Source organism: Cornus florida, unplaced genomic scaffold, assembly GCF_030987335.1.
Source record: "Cornus florida cultivar Cherokee Brave unplaced genomic scaffold, ASM3098733v1 CherokeeBrave_3.0.0_Hap2_Chr09, whole genome shotgun sequence".
Lineage (NCBI taxonomy): Eukaryota > Viridiplantae > Streptophyta > Magnoliopsida > Cornales > Cornaceae > Cornus > Cornus florida.
In genome coordinates this window covers 36,989,244-37,010,578 of record NW_026775579.1, presented here as the reverse complement: position 1 = coordinate 37,010,578, position 21,335 = coordinate 36,989,244, and the positions used below count along the sequence as shown (strand labels likewise).

Genomic DNA, 21,335 nt, shown 5'->3' with positions numbered 1-21,335 from the left:
AACCAATTTACTGTCAGTGGTAATCGCGTCACCCATCAGCCGTCATTGCCAGACTGCCCTCGTTTTTCGCCAGAGTTCGTTGAAGATTTCATCGCTTCATAGTCGCCGAGAATTTTGGATCCCCTCGCTCGCATCACAAATCTATCGTATCGCAATTTCAGCTGAGAAATCAGCAATTCAGTCATGTCTATTGTCTTCACAATTGATTTTGGGAAGTCAAATTTGGTTGTAAGGCTCAAATTATTTTTTGGGCCCAATTCAGTTTTAATCAAGCCCAATATGGTCCATGACTTCATGCGAGGAATTCAACTCACTGCTCACCCTTGGCGGTTTTTGGGCCCCTTCCCGATTTGAACGGTTTCCAAACTTCTGTTCTCGGTGTGGAATTAGTGGTCATATGTATCAGAACGTAGAAGCGAGAGGCCTGAGGGATCTTCATCGAGACTCCATGTTAACCAATGTGGTCCATGACTTCATGCGAAGGGTCTGGTTGGATGGCCCCTTGATCGGCCTCGAGGTTCCCGTTTGACGGACAGGCAGGAGAAAAGATGATTTTATGAGGACTGTAATGATATTGAGGATCCTAAATCGCTGGCGACGTCTGAGCAGGGATCTTACCAGCTTCCGAGGGTGGCCACGGGAGTCAACAACAGGACGCTGACAAGTTATGTCGAGCAATGACAAACGCTGAGGAAGGCAGCATTGTTGCATGCATGGGATGCCAAAGGGAGGGGGCTATGGATATGGACCAAGGTAATATGGGCCAATGTGATAAGGGTCAGGCAACAGATTGGGCTATGGTTGAAGGTGACCCATTCTTGTTACTGTTTTCAGATCAGGTTGGGCATCTAGCAAAGAAGAATATGCCGATGGGCCTTTCTGAGCCTAGAAGGGATGTTTCTGAAGGCTCATCACATGGTCCAGAAAACCCATCAAATGGCCAAGTCGTCAAATACAAGCCAGGCCGTAAGATGCCATTAGCCTGTTGGGGCCGTTCGATTAAAAATTATAGAAGCCCATCCTCGACCAAATCTGGAGCCCAAAAGAAGCCAGTGGTAGGATCCAAAAGACCTACAACAATTTTGGGGTCCTAGCTGGAAGAACGATCCAAGAAACGCCATCATCAAGAGGCACTAACAGACACTACCAGTCGCTCGAACAACAAATGTACTGGTAGGCAGGTGGCTCGACAGATGACTAGCCAGCAATTGATGGATGAAGAAACTCCGTTAGTTCCCAGCACATCCAAAGAACAGGTGGGGGTTGCCAGCCTCAAATGGCCCCATGGGGATCAATGAAGACTGATTTGGAACTGTCGTGGCTTAGGGAACCCCCTGACAGTTCGGCAATTGAAGAAGCTCATTACTCCTCATTCCCCAAAAATGGTAGCACTATTAGAAACAAAAAAAAAAAAAAAAACCGTAAAGTTATCGAAGCTCTTCAGACCCAAATGGGTTTTCTTTAAAAAAATTAGGCACTATGCTCAATAGTATGTCTTCAACTCTAAATTTCCTTCAATTCTAAGTGTTTTGACTTAATTTGAGTGCATCAACATATTATCAACATCATCAGTCGTCATCACTAGAGTCAGCGTTGACATGAACATCCTCATATCTTTAACATTAACTCATCTAGAATCGACATCTAGAATCACATAATCCTCTTGCATAGATATACATTTGATTAAGATAAATTGAAAAGAGACTTCCTATCATAATTGGTCATTTTAAAACCAACATCACTACTAAAACAGCAAGGGGATTTATAAAATTCAATTAGCTAGGCAGAAAAAAAAAAAAACATACCTATTATGTTGATGCGATTTTGTTTTTGCCATTTCTCTTCCGTCCGGACTCCGAATCAAGTAATTCTTGAGTCTAAGTTCATTAATTTTTTGTTGTCTATCCAATGAGGTGCTCGGTGGCACCCATAACTTTCTGAAAATTACCGTTTTGCCCCTAGGGCTAAAATTGTCCATTTTTAAAATATCGCTTCCGCATTTTGTTTTCCTTTAAATTCCGTGACTTCATGGAAAGTCACCCTAGCGTTCTTGGGATGCCGTTTATCCCTAGAGATCTTGTTTTCTTTGTTTTCACTTCCGCATTCCGGATCTGTTATCGAGTCACTTTCGGGTCACATTGACACATCCAGGTTTGTGAAAATTCGGAACGTCATAGTAAGTCCCACGTAACTTGGACCGTTTGACTTGTGGGCATCATTGCTGACGTGGTGTCGCTTGTTGATCGTTAAACCAAGTTTTGTGGACCATTGTTGATGATGTGGCATAGTCCGTTGACCGTTTGACCAAGAAATGTGAGCCATGTGGAGTGAGATATATTCAACACCTACATTTAGTCCCCCTGCGCGGGTGAGCTTTGTATAATTCGTAGAAGGTTAGCTGTGCATAAATGACTCGAAAGTGATGCTTATACAAGGTTTTACTTGACTTGGTGCGATATCAGGGTTTGGTGACCTAGAACGATAACAGTGTTTGGTGACCTGGTGCGATACCGGGGCTTGATGACCTGGAGTGATACCAGGGTTTGGTGAGCCGAAGCGAGACCATAGTGCGGTGACCTAGTGCAGTACCGTGGTTTGGTGATCTAGTGCGATACCAAGGCTTGATGACCTAGAGTGATACCAGGGTTTGGTGACGTGGAGCAATGCCAGGGGTTACTAGTGAGTGCGAGATAAGAGTGCGAGTGAGTATTGGCACGAGCGAGTGCAATAGCTAGAGTGTGTAAAAGTGTGTAAGCCAAGTGGATGGTGATAGACACTATAACATAAGTGATAGGCATGAGCAAGTGCTAGTGAGTGTTGGCACATGTGGGTGCGAGAGTTCGAATACGAGTGAGTGTTTGATCCAGGTGGATGGCGTGAGACATCACAACGTAAGTGATAAACATGAGCGAGTGCTAGTCAGTGTTAGCACGAGCAATTGCAATAGTTTGAATGATCGAGTGCGGATGAGTACTGGCATAATGGAATGCGATAGACTCAACGTTGACATCAATACCCTCATAACGTTAACATTAACATCCTCATCTAGAATCGTCATCTAGAATCACATAATCTTCTTGCATAGATATACATTTGATTAAGATAAATTGAAAAGAGACTTCCTATAATAATTGGTCATTTTAAAACCAACATCATTGCTACAATGGTAAGGGGATTTATATAATTCAATTACCTATGCAAAAAAAAACATACCTATTTTCTTTTTGCCCACTCCACCCATTCCCATCAACTCTCTTCTTTCAGAAAAGAAACCTATATTATTAGAACAAAAGAGGAGAAGTTTTAAAAGCGTTAACAAACTTGTAAAACATATATTCTGAAATTGAAAACTAAACTTCCAAGTCTTTAATTCCCATTAATAAATTGTTCGAGCATCACATCATAACAATATCATATATATGTATGTAGAAACAAAAACAAAAACAAAAAATCAGTATGTAAAACATGAATAAATAAACGTGACTAATAGCTAAAAATGCCAATTAAAATTTTAGAAAAAGTAAGAGTTTGTTACCCGATGACTGAGGAGGCATGTTTCTTGAACCTTGTTCTTACTAAATGTTAAGACCCGATGCTAACCCTAAAAATAAGAAAACACTCGAATTGTGAGGAAGAGGTTTCACAATCTCACTCATAACAATTAAAACACCACCATCTAAGTACTATCTGTATTATGTATCAACACAACCCAATTATGCTTTCAGTCAAAATGTCGGACACCTATCCGTAGAAAGAGGTGTGATTACAGATAGGTGTGATTAGCACATATTATACTCAGCTCTTATGTTCAATTAATCCAATAACAAAGTACAATGCATCAGTTTAGGAATAATCTTCAAAATTAACAAATCAATATCCTAATATTCTGCATTTTAATAACAAAAGAAAATCAAAAACCAAAATTTGAAAATAAAAATATGACAGAAAGATTGAATATATCCTTAGTGCATTACACAGATTGTATTTCTATGTGAAACAAAACATCCACGATTTCTCAATGAGGTGGGCTAAATCAAAATATATCAACCAAAATCAACTGTTGTTTAATTCAATTTTAGTTAACTAACAATGTTTATTTAGAGAATTTTTTTTTTTTTTGATAAGTAACAATGTTTCTTTAGAGAATTGACTGATTAAGGCATAGAAAATCCTATTTAGGTAATTAATAAAATAAAAATAAAAAAAATTACCAATTTATTTCTGAACAATTCACCTCTGTACCCTATCTCTTCTTTTGACCAATTTACTAATCCTATTTGAGAATCTACTAGTGGAAGCAAAGCGTGAGGTAGTTCATTGCAAGCCCCTTCCAACACTTTGGAATTCACTCAAAAGCATGCTTTCTGTAAGTATTTTAATTTTCAAGAAGTAACTTTAGAGCTTTACCCTATATTAAGTACTTTTGCTTGTCAAAGTTCTTGTTATGATTTTTTTTTTTTTTTAGTTCTGAAAAGATTTCCATCTTCAAAAAGCTTGGCATGTTGATAAAAATTGTTTCAGATTCAATCTATGCAGATTTCTAATCCAATTCAGATTATTTTTTTCCTTTTTTCATGCCCATATTCAAATTTTCTTGTAGACATAATTGACACAACAAACAAACAAACAAAAAAAAAAAAAAAAAAACAACAACAGAAACAGAAGTTATAGAAATAAAAATATATATATTTGTTTTGCTGAAATAAAATGTAGATTACGGTGATTACCTCAAAATGCAATGCAAATTTTGTTACTTTATATTGGAAAAAAAAATTTATTTAAAAAAGGTCATAAAAATTTTCACCAAGGATTTAGTTTGCAAAACAAGAATCACAGACCTTGATTAGTTGATTTTAGAAAAACAATTTAAAACAAAACCCATACATACAAGTTAGCAGTTGCAGAGAGAGAGAGGGGGGGGCAAGCTTGAGAGTTGAGAGCCAGCGGCTGAAGCTTGCGAACGGCGAACCCGAACTGGAACAGCGGGCGATGGGAACTGAAAGATATGTGTTTTTGATTTTTTGAACAATCTGAAATGATATGCCGATATGGGTTTTGATATAGGTAATAGGTTTTGATTCTTGCAGACAGATAGATAAACTGAAATATATGGGTTTTGAACTTCTGATTCTTGTAGATTTTGTAGTTTGCAGTTGCAGAGAGAGAGAGAGAGAGGGCAAGTTCAGAGTTGAGAACGAGATAGAGATGGAGTAGGCTGAAATGATTTGCCCTAAAAATACTGATATATATTTTTCTTGTAGACATAATTGACAAAATATATATATATTTGTTTTGCTAAAAAATAAAAAAATAAAAGTAGATTACGGTGATTACCTCAAAATGCAATGCAAATTTTTTTTTCTTATTGTAAAAAAAAAAAAAAAAAATTATATAAAAAAGATGATAAAAAAATTCAACAAAAAGGTTGCAAAACAAGAATTACATAGCTTGATTAGTTGATTTATAAAAAATAAAAAAATTAAAATTAAAATACTTACAAAGTTAGCAGTTGCAGAGAGAGAGAGGGGCAAGCTTGAGAGTTGAGAGACAGCGGCTGAAGCTTGCGAACGGCGAACCCGAACTGGAACAGCCGGCGATGGAAACTGAAAGATATGGGTTTTGAACAATCTGAAATGATATGCCGATATGGGTTTTGATATAAGTAATAGGTTTCGAACTTTTGATTCTTGCGGACAGATAGAGAAACTGAAATATATGGGTTTTGAACTTCTGATTCTTGTAGATTTTGTAGTTTGCAGTTGCAGAGAGAGGGGTGGAGGCAAGTTCAGAGTTGAGAACGAGAATAGAGATGGAGGCGATTGGGGGAGGCTGGAATGATTTGCCCTAGAAATATATTTTTGTTCTGAGGGGAAACAGATCCTTACCAATGGTTGTTCGACACGTTGACGGCTACAGATGTTCACCAGTTGTCACTTGCAGTGGGCAGTTAAAAACGAGTCTCTGTTCGAAAGCATTGTGTATTTCAAGAGGAGAGTGAAAAATTATATTTGTGTAATATTTAGGGATATTTTTTTTTTTTTTTTTTTTTCAGAGTATTCTGCCGTACCATGTACGTTTCTTTTCTTTTCTTTTTTCCTAAAGACCATAGCATGTTCATATTTACAGCTTTATGTACGGTGGGTTGGATGCAATTAAAGTTTTCAATTGAAGTTTTCACACAGGTCGAAATCTTAATTTATGCATGATGTGATATGGATGAAAATGCCCTGTTTTATTGTGTGGATGCAAAATCAAACAATGCAGGTTCAAATTTTTTAAATTGAAGCAAGAGTGATAAAAAAAAAGTTTCAATAAAGTTTCCAATTCTTTCACTCGTGTAATTGATATTTTTTTTTACAGCTTTATGTACGGTGGGTTGGATGCAATTAAAGTTTTCAATTGAAGTTTTCACACAGGTCGAAATCTTAATTTATGCATGATGTGATATGGATGAAAATGCCCTGTTTTATTGTGTGGATGCAAAATCAAACAATGCAGGTTCAAATTTTTTAAATTGAAGCAAGAGTGATAAAAAAAAAAGTTTCAATAAAGTTTCCAATTCTTTCACTCGTGTAATTGATATTTTTTTAAAAAAAATAATACCAATGATACAATTATTATAAAATTTGAAATAGGAATACAATTTATAGAATTACAAACTTGTCTAAATTTTAAGTTTAAACTTCATTTGATAGAAATCTAACTTTAATACATGAACACTTGTAAGTGCATTTGTATTTTTGTACTAAAGTCTAGGCATTTTCAAACACTTGTAAGTGGATTTATACTAATGTAAACACTTGTAATCTGTAATTTTGTTGGTTGTTGAAGTGCATTTTACTAATTTATTTATTTTTATATAATTTTATATTTTTATAAATAAATTTAAATAATAAAATACAAGAATACAAATTGTCATTGCCAAACAAGTTTTTTATTTTTTGTTTTCAATATATATATATTTTCCCTAGTTGGTACTCACACACACTTGTCTCTTCTGAGACTTGAACCCCTGACCTCCCTTTGAAAAGTAAGAAACTGATACCACTAGGCCACTGGCCCGTTGATACTTTCAATATTTTCACAACACTGAGGTTACCAAACATGTTTTCATGTTTTTGCTTCCATGCATAGATGTTACCAAGCATGTTTCCATGTTGGCTTCCAAAGCATCGACGTTAGTAAACATGTGTTTTATGTGTTTTGCTTCCAAATTTCAGAACATTACCAAACATGTTTTTATGTTTTTGCTTTCAAAAATCTTACAACAAATAGACGTTACCAAACAAGTTTCAGAACAGTATTCAATACCCTCTAAAGCAGAAACATTGCGTCTGCTTCAGGTCATAATAAAAGCACAAAGCAACTATGGTTGCCAAATGAGCCCTAAATATCCTCTAATACCTCTCCCTCTAATCTTATATAGCGCAAGAGTAAGTAGGTTTTGGGTCCCACCACTAAAACACCAAAACGGCCCTTTATGTCCCTTAATTCTCTACATATTGCTCACAGACATATAAGGCTACACAACATAAACTTTCAGTGTCCAGCATAATATAAAATAAGGAAAATAATATTGAGAAAATTTCCGAACTCGAAACCCTATCCAGGCCCACATGGGGACCTCCTAGGCTCACAAATTTGAAATGTCTAAAATGATTCTAAATACATTTTTAAGAGTCCATGACTCAAAGTAATGTCCAAAATGAATTATGAAAACCCGTGGCACGCAATCCCACACATACAATGCACAAAAAACAAAAAAAAGCTAGAAAATGCAAAAATAATGGTGGTCAGAAGACCACATGACACATCGATTCCTAAGCTCTACTCACAATCCCATCAAAAGTTGAAACAACACAGATCATCATATAATCATATGACCACACAATCGATCTCCAACAATAAGGTCAATTAGTTCGTTATGCACATCAACTCCAAGGTGACTAAGAAATGCAACATTCTCACAATCAATTTCCTCAAGTGTACTATCGAGTATCCAAAACACAAGTCTCTAAGACGTAGTCCAAAAATCAATCTAATCAAACCATATAAAAGAAGAAGAAGGTGATAAATCACCCAACCTCAATACAATCTCATCACCATAACACTATATCATGCGCCACTCGACGTCATTACAAAACAACCTCATGTCAATCATGTTGGTAAAATGATATCAAGGTTCGCCAACAAAAATAAGTCCTTAAGAAAATCAACAAGCGACAAAAATCATATCAAGAAAACACTAAGTCATTCTCCTCATGTGTGTTAATACATGAGTCTACCATTACTCAATTGTCACGTCAAAATCTCAATAATTAAATTAATCACATATTCTACAATGAGATAAGAAAATCTCCATTAATCAACAACCACAATCATAATCTCTTAGGTTTACACCTAGTCAACTGAGCTAAAATAGGAGCTCCACAATAAATGATTCACACAACTCCCAAATCACAAATACGACATTCGAATTAGGATAACCCTCTATTTGAAATTGAGCTACAATATCATTTAAACTTGTGCCCCAATATGAATCTCCTCCCAAGAAAAACAAATTAATCATTCATAAGATAGTGACTCGTCATCTGTGTGCCCAACCCAACTCTTTATACCAATCCTTAAACACTAAAATCATATAAGTCTCTACAAAACCCAAAGTCAAACTCCCCAAAAGGAGTCACTAAGGCACACAAGATCAATCTCCACAATCAATCCATGACAAAGTGATGACATTCACAGCTCTAGCATCCCCAACCATGCCTACAACAAGGCTACATAAGGAGAACCATAACACCAATGGAAATATTTAATTGAGCATCATAATACATATAGAAGCATTCTTTGTCGAATACGTAAAATAATGCTAAACATTTAACATATAGTCATGTTTAACACATAGCATATAACATATTTGGCACATTAAACATAACATGCGGTATACACAATATAACAAGTACTTCATAACCTTATACAAGTAGTATGTAGTCACATAGAGCATGCTTGATCACATATCATATACTTTAAACTTAAACATATAACAACTAGTCAAGTGAACGTACTTTATCACATAAAACACCCTAGCCAATAAACACATAGGACCAACTAATTAAATCTCAACTCTGTCTAGGTAGACCCCTACTCGTCGTCCTTATGTTTTTGAACCTAAAACTCTAATGCCAACTTTGTCATGACCTAAATTCATAGGACTCGATGAATGGAAAGGTCATAATTGGGCTCTTAATCAAGCCACAAAGGTGCAAAGTAATGATAAATAATCTTTATATTAGATGATTAACACCTTCCATAAGGTTCAAGTGGTTGGGATAATGGTTTCCCATAAATGGGTAGCTTCAGTTTGGGAGATTTCATTACCATACCTCACTCAAATAGTCATAACTCTTTGTAAAGTTTAAATTTTTGAATGAGGTTGGTACCGCTGAAAAGCTAACTTCAAGCCCATCAAACTGAACAAAATTTTGACTTACTTTGGATTAAAAATGAGAGAGATATGGCCGTTTGAAGTTATAAAGTCAAAGCTGATTGAAAGGGGGAAGTTAGTCGGCTCAAAATCTGTGTCAGCCGGCTCAAAATGCAATGCTAGCTGGCTAACACTTTACATGAGCTGGCTGAAATACTTTTGATCATTTCATTACATCAATGGAAGATCATGTAGAGGATCTCAGTCATGTAGACCAACAAGGCAATTAGCATCCAAATGTTGGGCCACAACCCAACAATATACAAATTCCTTTGGGAATGCCAAGGCCACCACTTGTTCCACAACCACCAATTATGCAAGTTCCTCTTGGAATTCCAAGACCTCTCTTTGCACCACCACCTCCTCTAGGACAAGTTCCTATTGGAGTCAATATAGAGCAACAAGTTCCCAATCCTCCAATGGTTCTAAAAGACCATTATGTGCTAAATGAGTATAATGCCCCGACATGTATCCGGCTTTCGAATTTTAGGGCGCATCACTATGAGATTAAACCTTCTACCATTCAAATGTGCCCAATTTTCTTTGGGTTAAGCAATGAGGAGCCATATAAACATTTGAATAAGTTCTTAGAAGTTGTTCTACTATAAAATACACGGATGTGTCCGAAGAAGTGTTAAGGTTAAAGCTTTTCCCTTTCACTCTTCGCGATAAAGCTAAATATTGGTTCAACAACTTACTGGCTAATACCATAACATCTTGGGCAGAAATGCAACAAGAATTCTTAAAGAAGTATTATCCCGCAAGTAGAACCAATGCCATGCACACATCAATCCGTGAATTTTCTTTAGGGGATGGAGAACTTCTACACGAAGTGTGGGAGAGATTGAATGATTTGCTAAAAAAATGTCCACATCATGGCATTCCAAAATGGCAATTGGTTCAATACTTCTACGAGAGCTTATCCGAAACCCAAAGGGTATGGTAGATGCTTCGTGTGGAGGTATTTACTTAGAAAGGCATGAAGATGATATTTGGCACTTATTTGAGAATATGAGTGAAAACTCCATGCATCGGTCAAGTATATCAAACGAAATACTTCAAAATCCAAAACAAAAGCTCCTTTAAAAAAGAAAGGCTGTAAATGCTACATCTGCAATGAAGAAGGACACATTGCACCCAATTGCCCAAAAAGGGAAAAAGGAACATCCAAAATGATCAAAAGGATCGAAACTGAAGATCTTTGTGTCATCTATGGTAAAGTCCTCTCTGATTCAGATAATATTCTTCACGAAATGTCTAGTGAATCAAAATCAGATGTCAGTGCCAAAGAAGTTTTTATGTTAAATTTTACTTCTCATCCCAAAGAATCCTCTAACATTAAACTCAGCAATGTTATTGGAGAAGAAGTCCAGTTTATGAACGAACAACTCATTCAGTTCGCAAAACTACAAAAGCTAAAAATAGAAGATCTCTACAAGATTTCTAAATTGTCACAAATCTTTTCAAAAAGGATTTTTGAATAATTCAACGGTAATACCACAGTTGATAACACTTATTCCAATGGTATGCTAGATTTCAACATCTTTAGCAAAAAAAGTTGCTAGATGGAAAAATCAATATTCCAATGCTAGATATATTCATATAGGAATGGTCCAAATCAAGATCACTTCTTTGTTCAAAAAAGGAACTGATCAGCCCATTCTTGTTCTTGTTATAGATATCAGACTCCATAATCCGGTTGAAGCCCTAATCGGAGGTGTTCAATCTAATCTTGTTAACAATGTTATTTGGTTCAAACTAAAACTAAATTATTTTGTTTCAATCAATGATCCAAATATTGAAAAGGTTTTAAAAGTTAAAATCAAACTTTTAAATCTTCAAATGGATTATAACTCTCCAAGTTTAGGTATTCAATGGAAAGTTCTTTATGAGCTAACCAAAGAACTTGAAACTTTTAGTCATCAGATTGACCCTAAACTGGTCACTCTTTTTGAACCTCGACCATTCGACTCAATAATTGAACCAAAATTATTGAGATGGACAGATCTCGAAATACCAAGAAATAGGTTATTCGAAGATGTTAATATGGATAAGAAAGTTACAATAGCGGAACCCACAGTTACCACTATTCAAGCTTCTGGTTCTAATCTCTATATAAACAATGTAGAGAAACCAAAATCACACCGTTTTGCTTTTGCAAAACTTATTCGTGAATGAACTAGCTGGGATAAACTTCTCCCTTCAAGATCTTCAAATGTTTAGTCTTCTGATATACCTAGAAGATTCACCAGAGAAGAAAAAGCTAAGGGGCAAATCCCTCTTTTTCCTGGATTAAATCACTCTATTAACTCTGCTAGAGTTTTTCATTTCCAACAAGGAAAAGAAGAAATCATCTTTGCTCCTTCACAAGGAAAAAAGAAGCATACCCATGCTGATGGTTTTTTCAATTTCAAAGGTTATAAATCTTATAATCTTTGTGCTCTTATAGATACAGGAGCCACAGTTTACTGCTGTAGATATAATGCCATATCACGCCTAAATTTATAAGAAGTAAATTTTAAGTATTAAGTTTTATGTGTTAATTTAATTTAAGATTTTTTTATCACTTGAATTTTATTTCATTTTAAGTGAAATTCATTCCGGTAAGAAAATATAAATTGTGTTATTAATGTGTTTAATTGAATAATAATTTAAATTATTGAGATAATACTGAAACGAGTTATTAAATTAATTAGGTTTCACTATCCTTTGATTACCGGCCCTATTTCTGAAGTGTTGCTATGTATGCTTATATATACTAAAATTATTATTTTCGTGATTAGAGGTATAATTTAATGATAGGTAGTTGTAGCATCCAGAAGCCCTCAATCCTGACCATAGGATCCACCTACCCAAGAACATTGACTGTACTACTAAAATATATATATATATAGATTTGGAAGTTTTTCTTTTTTAAAAAAATGGGTTTTGGGTTGGGCTCGGTTTCAACCCAAGCCAACCCGAACATGCAACCCGATTTGAGCACAATTTGTGAATTTCAAAGCCCAATTTTTTTAAATTTTGGGTTGAGTTCGGGTTGGGCCAGGTTGGCTTGCCCAAGCTGCATCCCTAAAAAAGATATGTCAAGTAACCGCCATGATTTAATCAATTATATTACTCAAATGCGAGATAGAAACTCTTTCTTGTGACATTATATTTTTGGGTTGAGTTCAGGTTGGGTCAGATTGGCTCACGGTCACCCAAGTCGCACCACTAGATGGAAGACACCACATTGGACTGGTGCCTGGGTCGACATGCCAAATTTTGACTATTGTCATCATACACTGGGCGGCATCACGCAACCCACTGTTTTGCCCCCAATATGATGGATGGGAAATCATGATGTAGAAACTCGTCCTTATACAAGAAGGAGAAAACCCATTTTTAACAGATTACTTAGGGATGGTATCCATGATGAGAAACCTTCGTCTTGTCGTCCAAGCCAAATCGCGTCAAAATTATTATTTCTTCAAGGAACTAATCGTTCCCATAGTCGGCGCAAGCTGTTGATGCGGAAATCCTCGCAATCCGAAATGACTGCGTTTACCTGCAAAACAACGGGACATCACCTCGAATGGCACTGGTGAAGTGCCGGCCGAGGATCCTTCGACGGTCAAGTTAGTACTTATAATCGTATAGTAGAAGAATTAAATTTGTATTGAATGTTTAAGGATTTTTTTCCATACCTGATTTAACGGCTCGATACCCTATTTATGGCTACCCATTAGAATCAAAATACTTCCGCACATGTCGATGGTTAAGATCTCCCTTATCATTAGTAACGAGATTTGTTGAGGTGATGAAATTAATTGTGGTATTAGGATTCACCTTATCATCTTTGTCAGTAGAATAACAATATCCCTATATCTTCGAGTTGAAAAGGAATTATGCAAGTTTCAATTGTATAGGATCACCAAGTGGTCTATAGTTCAAAATAATATAATAATTTTTTATGTGTTGAATTTGAGTTCTACTCAGTAGGGAGCTGTACACACGTAAGACCATCACTACCCACGTCTTCACAACTCCAAATACTCCTATTGAGATTTTAATGATTGAAATTACTTATCATTAACATATAAATGATTGAGACTATCATGAATAATTTTATACGAAGGACTTGTGAAACATTATGTTTGGAATGATGTGATTTAAATTTTAAAAATGAGATTTAGAGAGGGATTTTAAATTATCCTCCCTCCCTTTCATAAAAAAAAAAAGTGTTATTTTTTTTGAGAATTTAACTTTTTTCTAAAGCTTAATTTTTAATATATTTTTATTATTATAGTGATAGAAAATGTATTTTCAAATATACTCTTTTATAGTAGGTCCAGATTATAACTTCAAACAAAGTGAGTAAATTGGGAATATTAAAAAAAATTGTATATTGAATTTTGGAGTGAGACAATTATTTTGAGACAATGAAAACTGAAAAGATGGACACATTTTTTTTGTAGAACGGAGAAAGTAAGAAGCAAGTGTTATGAAATCTTGAAAAATGATTTACTATATAAAGATATGAAGTTTACTTGGAAAAAATTTGCTGATTATTCAACTTAAACTCCATTTTAGTATTTTGAATTTCAATTTGTTGCAAACAAATTACGTTTTGGGTTCTACTCTACTAGACTCATTTGAATTTGGACGTTTTGGATAGTACACCTCTCAATGTGAGAAAAAAAAAAAGAAATTACTAAATAATCTAAATACAAAAGAAATTACTAAATAATATAAAAAACATAATATCATGAATGAAAGTTTTCATCTCACATTTTACTTAGTTGGTGAGAGTGTCGACACAAAAATAAATAAATAAATAATTTAAAATATAATGTGAGGACTCAGAGTAAGAGTTTCTATCTTGCATTTGAATAATATAGCTGATTAAAATCATGGTTGTAACTTGACATATCTTCTTATAATTCGATATTACAAATGTCAGGATTCAGGAGTAAGAGTTTTTATCTCGCATTTGAATAATTTAACTGATTAAAATCATGGTTGTAACTTGACATGTCTTCTTATAATTCGATATTACAAATGTGATTCATATACATGCATATACAATCAAGAGATAAAATTAGTCTCCAAAACTATCCTCCTATATATTCATACCTTTACAAACTCTAAACAGTTTCTCTACCATCAACTTCAACTATACTCTAAATGAATTATGCTATCCTCTCTGTGATACTTTACAATCTACCAGTATGGACTTTTCTGGTTTAATTTTGCATTTTTTTTTAAAAAAAATAATAATAATAAATGAAAGTATGACATAGGTTTAAGGGATAATTTCACTTACCTCCCCTGAGGTTAGACGTAATTACAGGTAGTACCCCTTACGTTTCAAAAATTACACTGTCCTCCCTCAAGGTTTGCTCCGTCGTAACACTTTGCCTCCTCCGGTGAAAGTCAACACCGGTCAATGATGATTTTTGATGACATCAGTTATTTTTAACTATATAATACCACATTTGCCCTTACTATATTTGCAAAGATATTTTAACCCTTAGTTTTGTATTAAAACAACCTATATACCCAGGAAAAAAAAAAAAAAATACCCGTGAACTCATCTTCATCTCTTCCAAGACAATGAAAGGGAATGTTACCGGGTTCAGGCTCAGGTAGAGATACTTCAACTGGTTAAGCCAGGTTAAGAACCGATCCACGGGTCTGATTAATTGGTTCCAAGACAATGAAAGGTACTGTAGTGAAGGAGGGAGTGAAGTGGGTGAGAGAGAACCGGAGAGTGCGTTGTGCTTGAGGTCGAGGCGGGTTAGGGTTTGTGACGTGAACGTCGAGACCGAACCGGAAAGACAATTGTGACCGAGAATGACGTTTGACAACGCCGGTAGACCTGCGACCTACTGAGGAATATTTTCATTAATTTGATTGTAACTGAGATCGAGGGTTCGTAGAGCACGAAGCTGATCTAGAGTTGCCAAAATTCCACCGGAGATGAAATTCCTGCTGACGACGAGAAACAGTAGGTTGTTCAACTGAGATAAAGTTTTAGGTAAAGCGCCAATGATCCGACCCGGGACAAAGGTGAACTCGGCGAGAGCGGAGAGTTTTCTGATTGCAGGATCGAGGCGTCTGGTTAGACTAGGCGAACCGGCCCTCGGGTCACCGAGATTCAAAGCGATGACCCTGTCTCCGTCGCAATACACGCCGCGAAGTCGCAGGGCTCCGCCATGAAATCCCATGTGGAGAAGAAGTCCGATCCCGGCATGTCTTCTAGGGCGTTTCAAAGCAATGACCCTATCTCCGTCGCAACCTTTGATTGATATATAGTTCAGGGATCATCTATTTGACAGAGAGGGGCAACCACCCTTTGAAACTCCCCCATCTCTCTGAGCAGCGAGCCTCATTCCTAAACTAATGAGTTTTGAAACCCTACACAAAATCAAGATTGCAGTTGCAGAGAGAGAGAGGGCAAGTTCAGAGTTGAGAACGAGAATAGAGATGGAGGCGACTAGGGAGGCTGAAATGATTTGCCCTAAAATTATATATATATATATATATATATATATATATATATATATATATATTTGACCTTGATTGTGATTTAGAAAAAAATAATTTAATATACTTTACTTTTGGAAAAAAAATAATAATAATAAAAAAATAATTTAATGTGATATTAATAAAATATTATGGACAATATGGTAATTTTAAAAAAATATATTCTTTATATGATATTAATAAAATATTAGAGGGTGTTTCAGTCATTTAACATGGTCAATGGCCGGAATAAAATGCCGGTCAGTTTGGAGGGAGGTCAGTGTAATTTTTTAAATGTAAGGGGTACCACCTATAATTAGGCCTAACCTCAGGGGGGGTAAGTGAAATTATCCTAAGTTTAATCATCCTTAGCATAGTCATTTAGTACGGGCCTAAAATTGGGTTCGATATAGAAGCTTTAGAATCCTAACGGCCCAACCTAATCTGACTCTGACTCTGACTCAACCTTCTTCATTAAATATTTTTTTTTCCCATTAATTCAAGCTCCCAAACATGACAGTCAATACCCGATCAAGGAAAACTATAGACTTTTCTAATTTTTATTTTCTTTTTCCTTTTTTAAGGAATAATATATAAGAGTACTCATTGAGATAGGTTAAATAATCCTTGTAATGTCATTTTGTAATGACAAAATTCCAAAGACAATCCTGACTCCTCATATCAAAGAAAAAAATTTATTGCCCCTAGAGACTTGGTAGAGTTGGTAAGGCAACGATCAGGGGTGTCATATGTCCCAGGTCTGAGCTCGTCTATCCCCATTATAATACCTAACTGAAATTGGTGCTGAGGTGTGGGGCCGTCGACAGCATCCCTAGGGTGGGTCCCGAAGAGGCCCTGCCTAAGGGAGTTCCTGATGCCAATAAAAAAAATAATAAAAAAATAAAATTCATAATAATAAAACAAATAAAAAATATACAATTTAGTTGCTTCTATTGACAACAAAAATATGACCTTTCAAAAAAAAAAAAAAAAAAAATTCTTACAACTAAAACATGACAAAATTACAAAAACTTGATCAGAAAAACCTCTTTTTTATTTTTTATTTTTTATATTACATTTACCATTTTCCTTTTTACATCAACAATTTATAGCCATACATATTGTTAGATTTGTCCTTAAAACAAACTTAATTTTTTCTTAAAATTGTAAAATTAATGCATGGGCTCTCTCAAATAGTCAACCTATTATCGTCCAATTTTGATGACTTTTTGCACGGACAGTCCTCCCTTCTTTCATTAGTGAGAATAAATGTACAATTTTTTCGGTCAAAGGTGCGGCCACCAAAGAAGATCATTGACACCCTTAATTTCATTCCTGAAGATAAAAGTGTCATTTTTCCATCAAAAGTGCTTTCGAAGAAGATCATTGATCTTGATTTCAAATTATGAGAAAAAATACAATGCCTTGCACTTTTGGTCTGAACCTCCCGTTAATTATTATCTGCACCAAACTCATACACCAAATAAAAAAAAAATAAAAAAATAAAAAAATAAAGCAAAATATATTGAAACACAATATTAAAAATCTTCATTGATGAGATAGAGGTGCATTGAAAATTAAATAATAAATCAATTGAAATTAGCGTAGATAATATGTTAGAGATAGCTAATATGTTAGAGATAATATTCTACATTTGCTTGAACTTTGGGGGGGAAAAAAAAAAAAAAAAACTTAATTTTTTCTTAAAACAAACTTAATTTTTTTTTAAAAAAATTATAAAATTAATGCACGGGCTCTCTCAAATAGTCAACCTATTATTGTCCAATCTTGATGACTTTTTATACTGACAATCCTCCCTTCTTTCATTAGTGAGAATAAAGGTGCTATCTTTTCGGTCAAAGGTGCTAAAGAAGATCATTGACACCCTTGATTTTATTACTGAAAATAAAAGTGTTATCTTTTAGTTAAAAGTGCTTCCGAAAAAGATCATTGATCTTGATTTCAAGTTGTGAGAAAAAACACAATGCCTTGCACTTTTGGTCTGAACCTCCGGTTCATTATTATCTGCACCAAAACTCATACCCCAAATCAATAAAAAAAATTTAAGCAAAATATATTCAAACACAATATTAAAAAAAATTAAAAAATCACCATCGTTCATGAGATAGAGGTGCATTGAAAATTAAATAATAAATCAATTGAAATTAGCCTAGATAATATGCTAGAGATAATATTCTTTATTTGCTTGGACTTTGAAAAAAAAAAAAAAAGAAAAAAAAAAGGCAAGACAAATGAAAAAAAAGAGAAGAGAAGTAAACCGAGCAACCCAAGCTAAATAAAAATCATTTAAGGAATAGTACTAAAATAATTGTAACGATATTCATCCAGATGACCTACACTCTACATAAACTGAGCAATTGTTATCATTCTTAAACTCTATTTTAGTATTTTAAATATCAATTTCAATTTCAATTTGTTGCAAACAAATTATGTTTTGGGTTCTAATCTCCTAGACTTGATTAACTCTACCGAACACTCACACATGTCCCTAATCCTCCTTTCTGTTCTCATTCAGCAGGTCTTGCATGCGAAAGTACTGTTGGAAGTGTTTTTGTCTCTTAATTTACGTTAAGAGACTTCATCTCTCGTATGACGTTGATGATAGAACCAGAGATGGACCTTGGAGATTGCAAAACGGTTAAGGAGGCCACCTATTTCTCACCAATCAATACTATTCGGTATGTATATGGACCTTGGGTATCAATATCCTCTCCCCCTTGCGTCGGCCTTTAAAGGAGGAAGGCGAATCCTTAGATCCCAGCCACCTATCCACATTTCCTCATACTCCCGAATTTGGAGATGAGAACGTGGCCTTCTTGGTCCCGCAAGACCCTGTTCCTGGTCTTCGAGATCCCCCCTCAGATATAGGGTTAGGGGGAGCTTGAGATAAAAGTGGACTTTGGTCCTTGAAACCGCCCTCAGATCTAGGGAGCTCGAGAAGTGTGAGATGTCCGAGGTTCTGTCTGCAGGAGACGACCTTGGGAAGTAATAAAAAAGGAGGAGGGACCGATTCGACTGGAGAGGGGTACATCTACAGAGGAGTGAACGGTAGCGACCCTTTCCTCGTTCAGCAAATCCAATTATAGGACAAGTAGCTCGAGATCACTTGGTCCTTTTTCGGTGACACGCCAGACAGATTCTGGCCAAGTGTGTTTTTTTCAGAAGAGGTGCCACGTAAACAGGTGTCATGGCACATTTATCAACTGTTGGAAACGGGGGCATTAAAAATATAAACTTTGGATGAGAATTGGAATAGATTCCGCTAAGAATTTTTTGCGGATCTATAGACCAGCGCATTCCTCTCCGCAAAGAGATGAACGTGGTATATTTATTTTCTCAAATCCGTTTCTGGGTAAATGAGAAATTAGATCCAAAGTGAGGTGTTTGGAAAAAATGTTAAAACCAATTGAAGTTTAAATAAGTCAAGCTTGGGCTTGGATTTGGGCTTGGGTTTGGGTTTAATTGTAAAGTCCAATTATTCTTTTTACTAAATGGAATTTTGGATTGGGCCTGTTTTTGGGTTGAACTTATTTAAATGGGTTTCACAAATGGTTGGTTTTTGGGTGGTTTGGTTTTTTGAATTTAAATTAAAAAAATTACTTTTTAGTTTTTTACAAAAGGTTGCACCTTTTTCCGAGCCATCATAACCCATGGTTGCACCCACCCAAAAAGGCACCTTGCTATCTATAAATACCCCCCTTTGGATCATTTGCAAATCACACCAAAATTCAGAGAATTCTTCTCTTATTCTGAATTTTCTTCTTCCTCCTTCTCTCTTTAGTCTGTGAGTTCGAGCCTTAGTATTTGGGTTCGAGCCTTAGTCAGTCACTCCAAGTCCGAGTTCGAGTCAGAGAGTACTACACCGAGCCGGTTCGCCTATTCCTTTGGTTTGCAGTGCTACTATCGAAAGAAAACAAGTCGTTGTATCTTGGGAGATAGACACCACTTAATCCGTTAGCACCATAGCGGGACGAATCTGTTTTAAGGACATATAATCAAATTCTAGCCTCAACTTTTAATCAGGTTCATTTATTTATAGTTTTTATTTTATTTTATTAAACTATATATTATAAGTAATTATATATATAGATTATTATTTTATAATAATTATATATATAAGCATTATATTATTTTATATTTGCAGATAATATTTAAATAAATAATACTATAGTATGTGGTATACTTGGACCATATTTTGAACAACATCAACATCTACTATAACACATAAATGGAATTTAAGAGAAGAGAGGCTTTAGGAGCGGCGGTGGTGGAAGGGTCTGATATGAATATAGTATTATTTCTTTTTAGAAGATTCTTTTGCAAAAAAAAAAAAAAAAAATGTAACAGTTTCTTTGCAAACACAATGGGCGTAAACACCATATTGGTGTTTACAAAATGTAAAGGAAGCTACAGTGGAATGTTCAACAATGTTTAACCAAACTTAAAACATAAACGATATTGCCAAACACTACTTTAAGGGCTTTGTGTTTATTCTAGTTCATGAACAAAAAAACACTAAATAAAAGCAGTTTTCAAACACCCCCTAAACCAATCATCTAAAATTACCAAGAACAGTAGCCACTGCAGTGAAAACTAACTAATGGGCAATATCAACTATATAAACAGTGACGATGGATGAAAAAATCAATCACAATCAACACCTATTACCTTGCTTAACATCCTTAATATGCAGCCATCAGAATACGAAGAAGGCCGAAACATAGCTGAGAAAATAAAAATCTAAACCAAGCGAGATGAGAAAGATTGTACCTTGTTTGGCTGCCAAATGAAAATTTCAGTATAAATATGTGACATATATATATATATATATATATCCACAATAATTGTTTAGGTGGACAGGATCTAGTTAGGCAAACCATAGTTTCACTCACGGTTGCCATTTAATAAATTGCACACTTACAACTTATCAAAAAAAAAAAAATTGCACACTTATTTTTTAAGTACTGCTGTTCTGGCACCTTCTTTAAATATATAATACATTTCTTATCTAAAAAGGAAAAAAAGAGAACTTATTGGAGTAATTGATATGGAGGTAATGCAATGTTTAACTGATAAAATTGTACATTGTATGTCAAATCCTATGCACCACAGAATACGCCTATGAGAAATATTAAAAAAAAAAAAATGATAATATTCTTATTTGGATAAAATAGATGTGACACGAGTGAAATAACATTTTTCACCTTCTAATTGTTAAGGACAATTTTAGAATTATAAAATACTACCTAATCCACTATCATTTCCCTCTCACTATTCTCATTTTTGAGAGGATATGATATGACCTCCTTATTTCTCTCAATCC

General features: G+C 35.1%; 1 protein-coding gene and 1 pseudogene across 6 annotated transcripts in view; both read right to left on the bottom strand.

Annotated features, from left to right (window-relative positions):
• LOC132273679 (O-fucosyltransferase 1-like) overlaps positions 1-5,855 on the bottom strand; it is a 33,547-nt gene extending 27,692 nt beyond the window's left edge. Inside the window, exons 1-3 of one of the 6 annotated variants that reach the window (XR_009470218.1) lie at positions 5,499-5,854; positions 3,536-3,601; positions 3,214-3,273 (exon numbers count right to left, since the gene is read on the bottom strand). Coding sequence is in view for 4 of the 6 variants with exons in the window: in XM_059774682.1 (XP_059630665.1) it covers positions 3,214-3,273; positions 3,536-3,554 (79 nt within the window). In the remaining 2 variants the exon portion in view is untranslated. Of the gene's footprint in view, positions 1-3,213; positions 3,274-3,535; positions 3,602-4,888; positions 5,227-5,498 lie in introns of those variants that run through there. The other 5 variants (XR_009470219.1, XM_059774682.1, XM_059774685.1 and 2 more) reach the window with 5 other exon arrangements.
• A 5,808-nt stretch (positions 5,856-11,663) lies between these two features.
• LOC132272491 (receptor-like protein 39) lies at positions 11,664-15,728 on the bottom strand (annotated as a pseudogene).
• Positions 15,729-21,335: the final 5,607 nt, after the last annotated feature.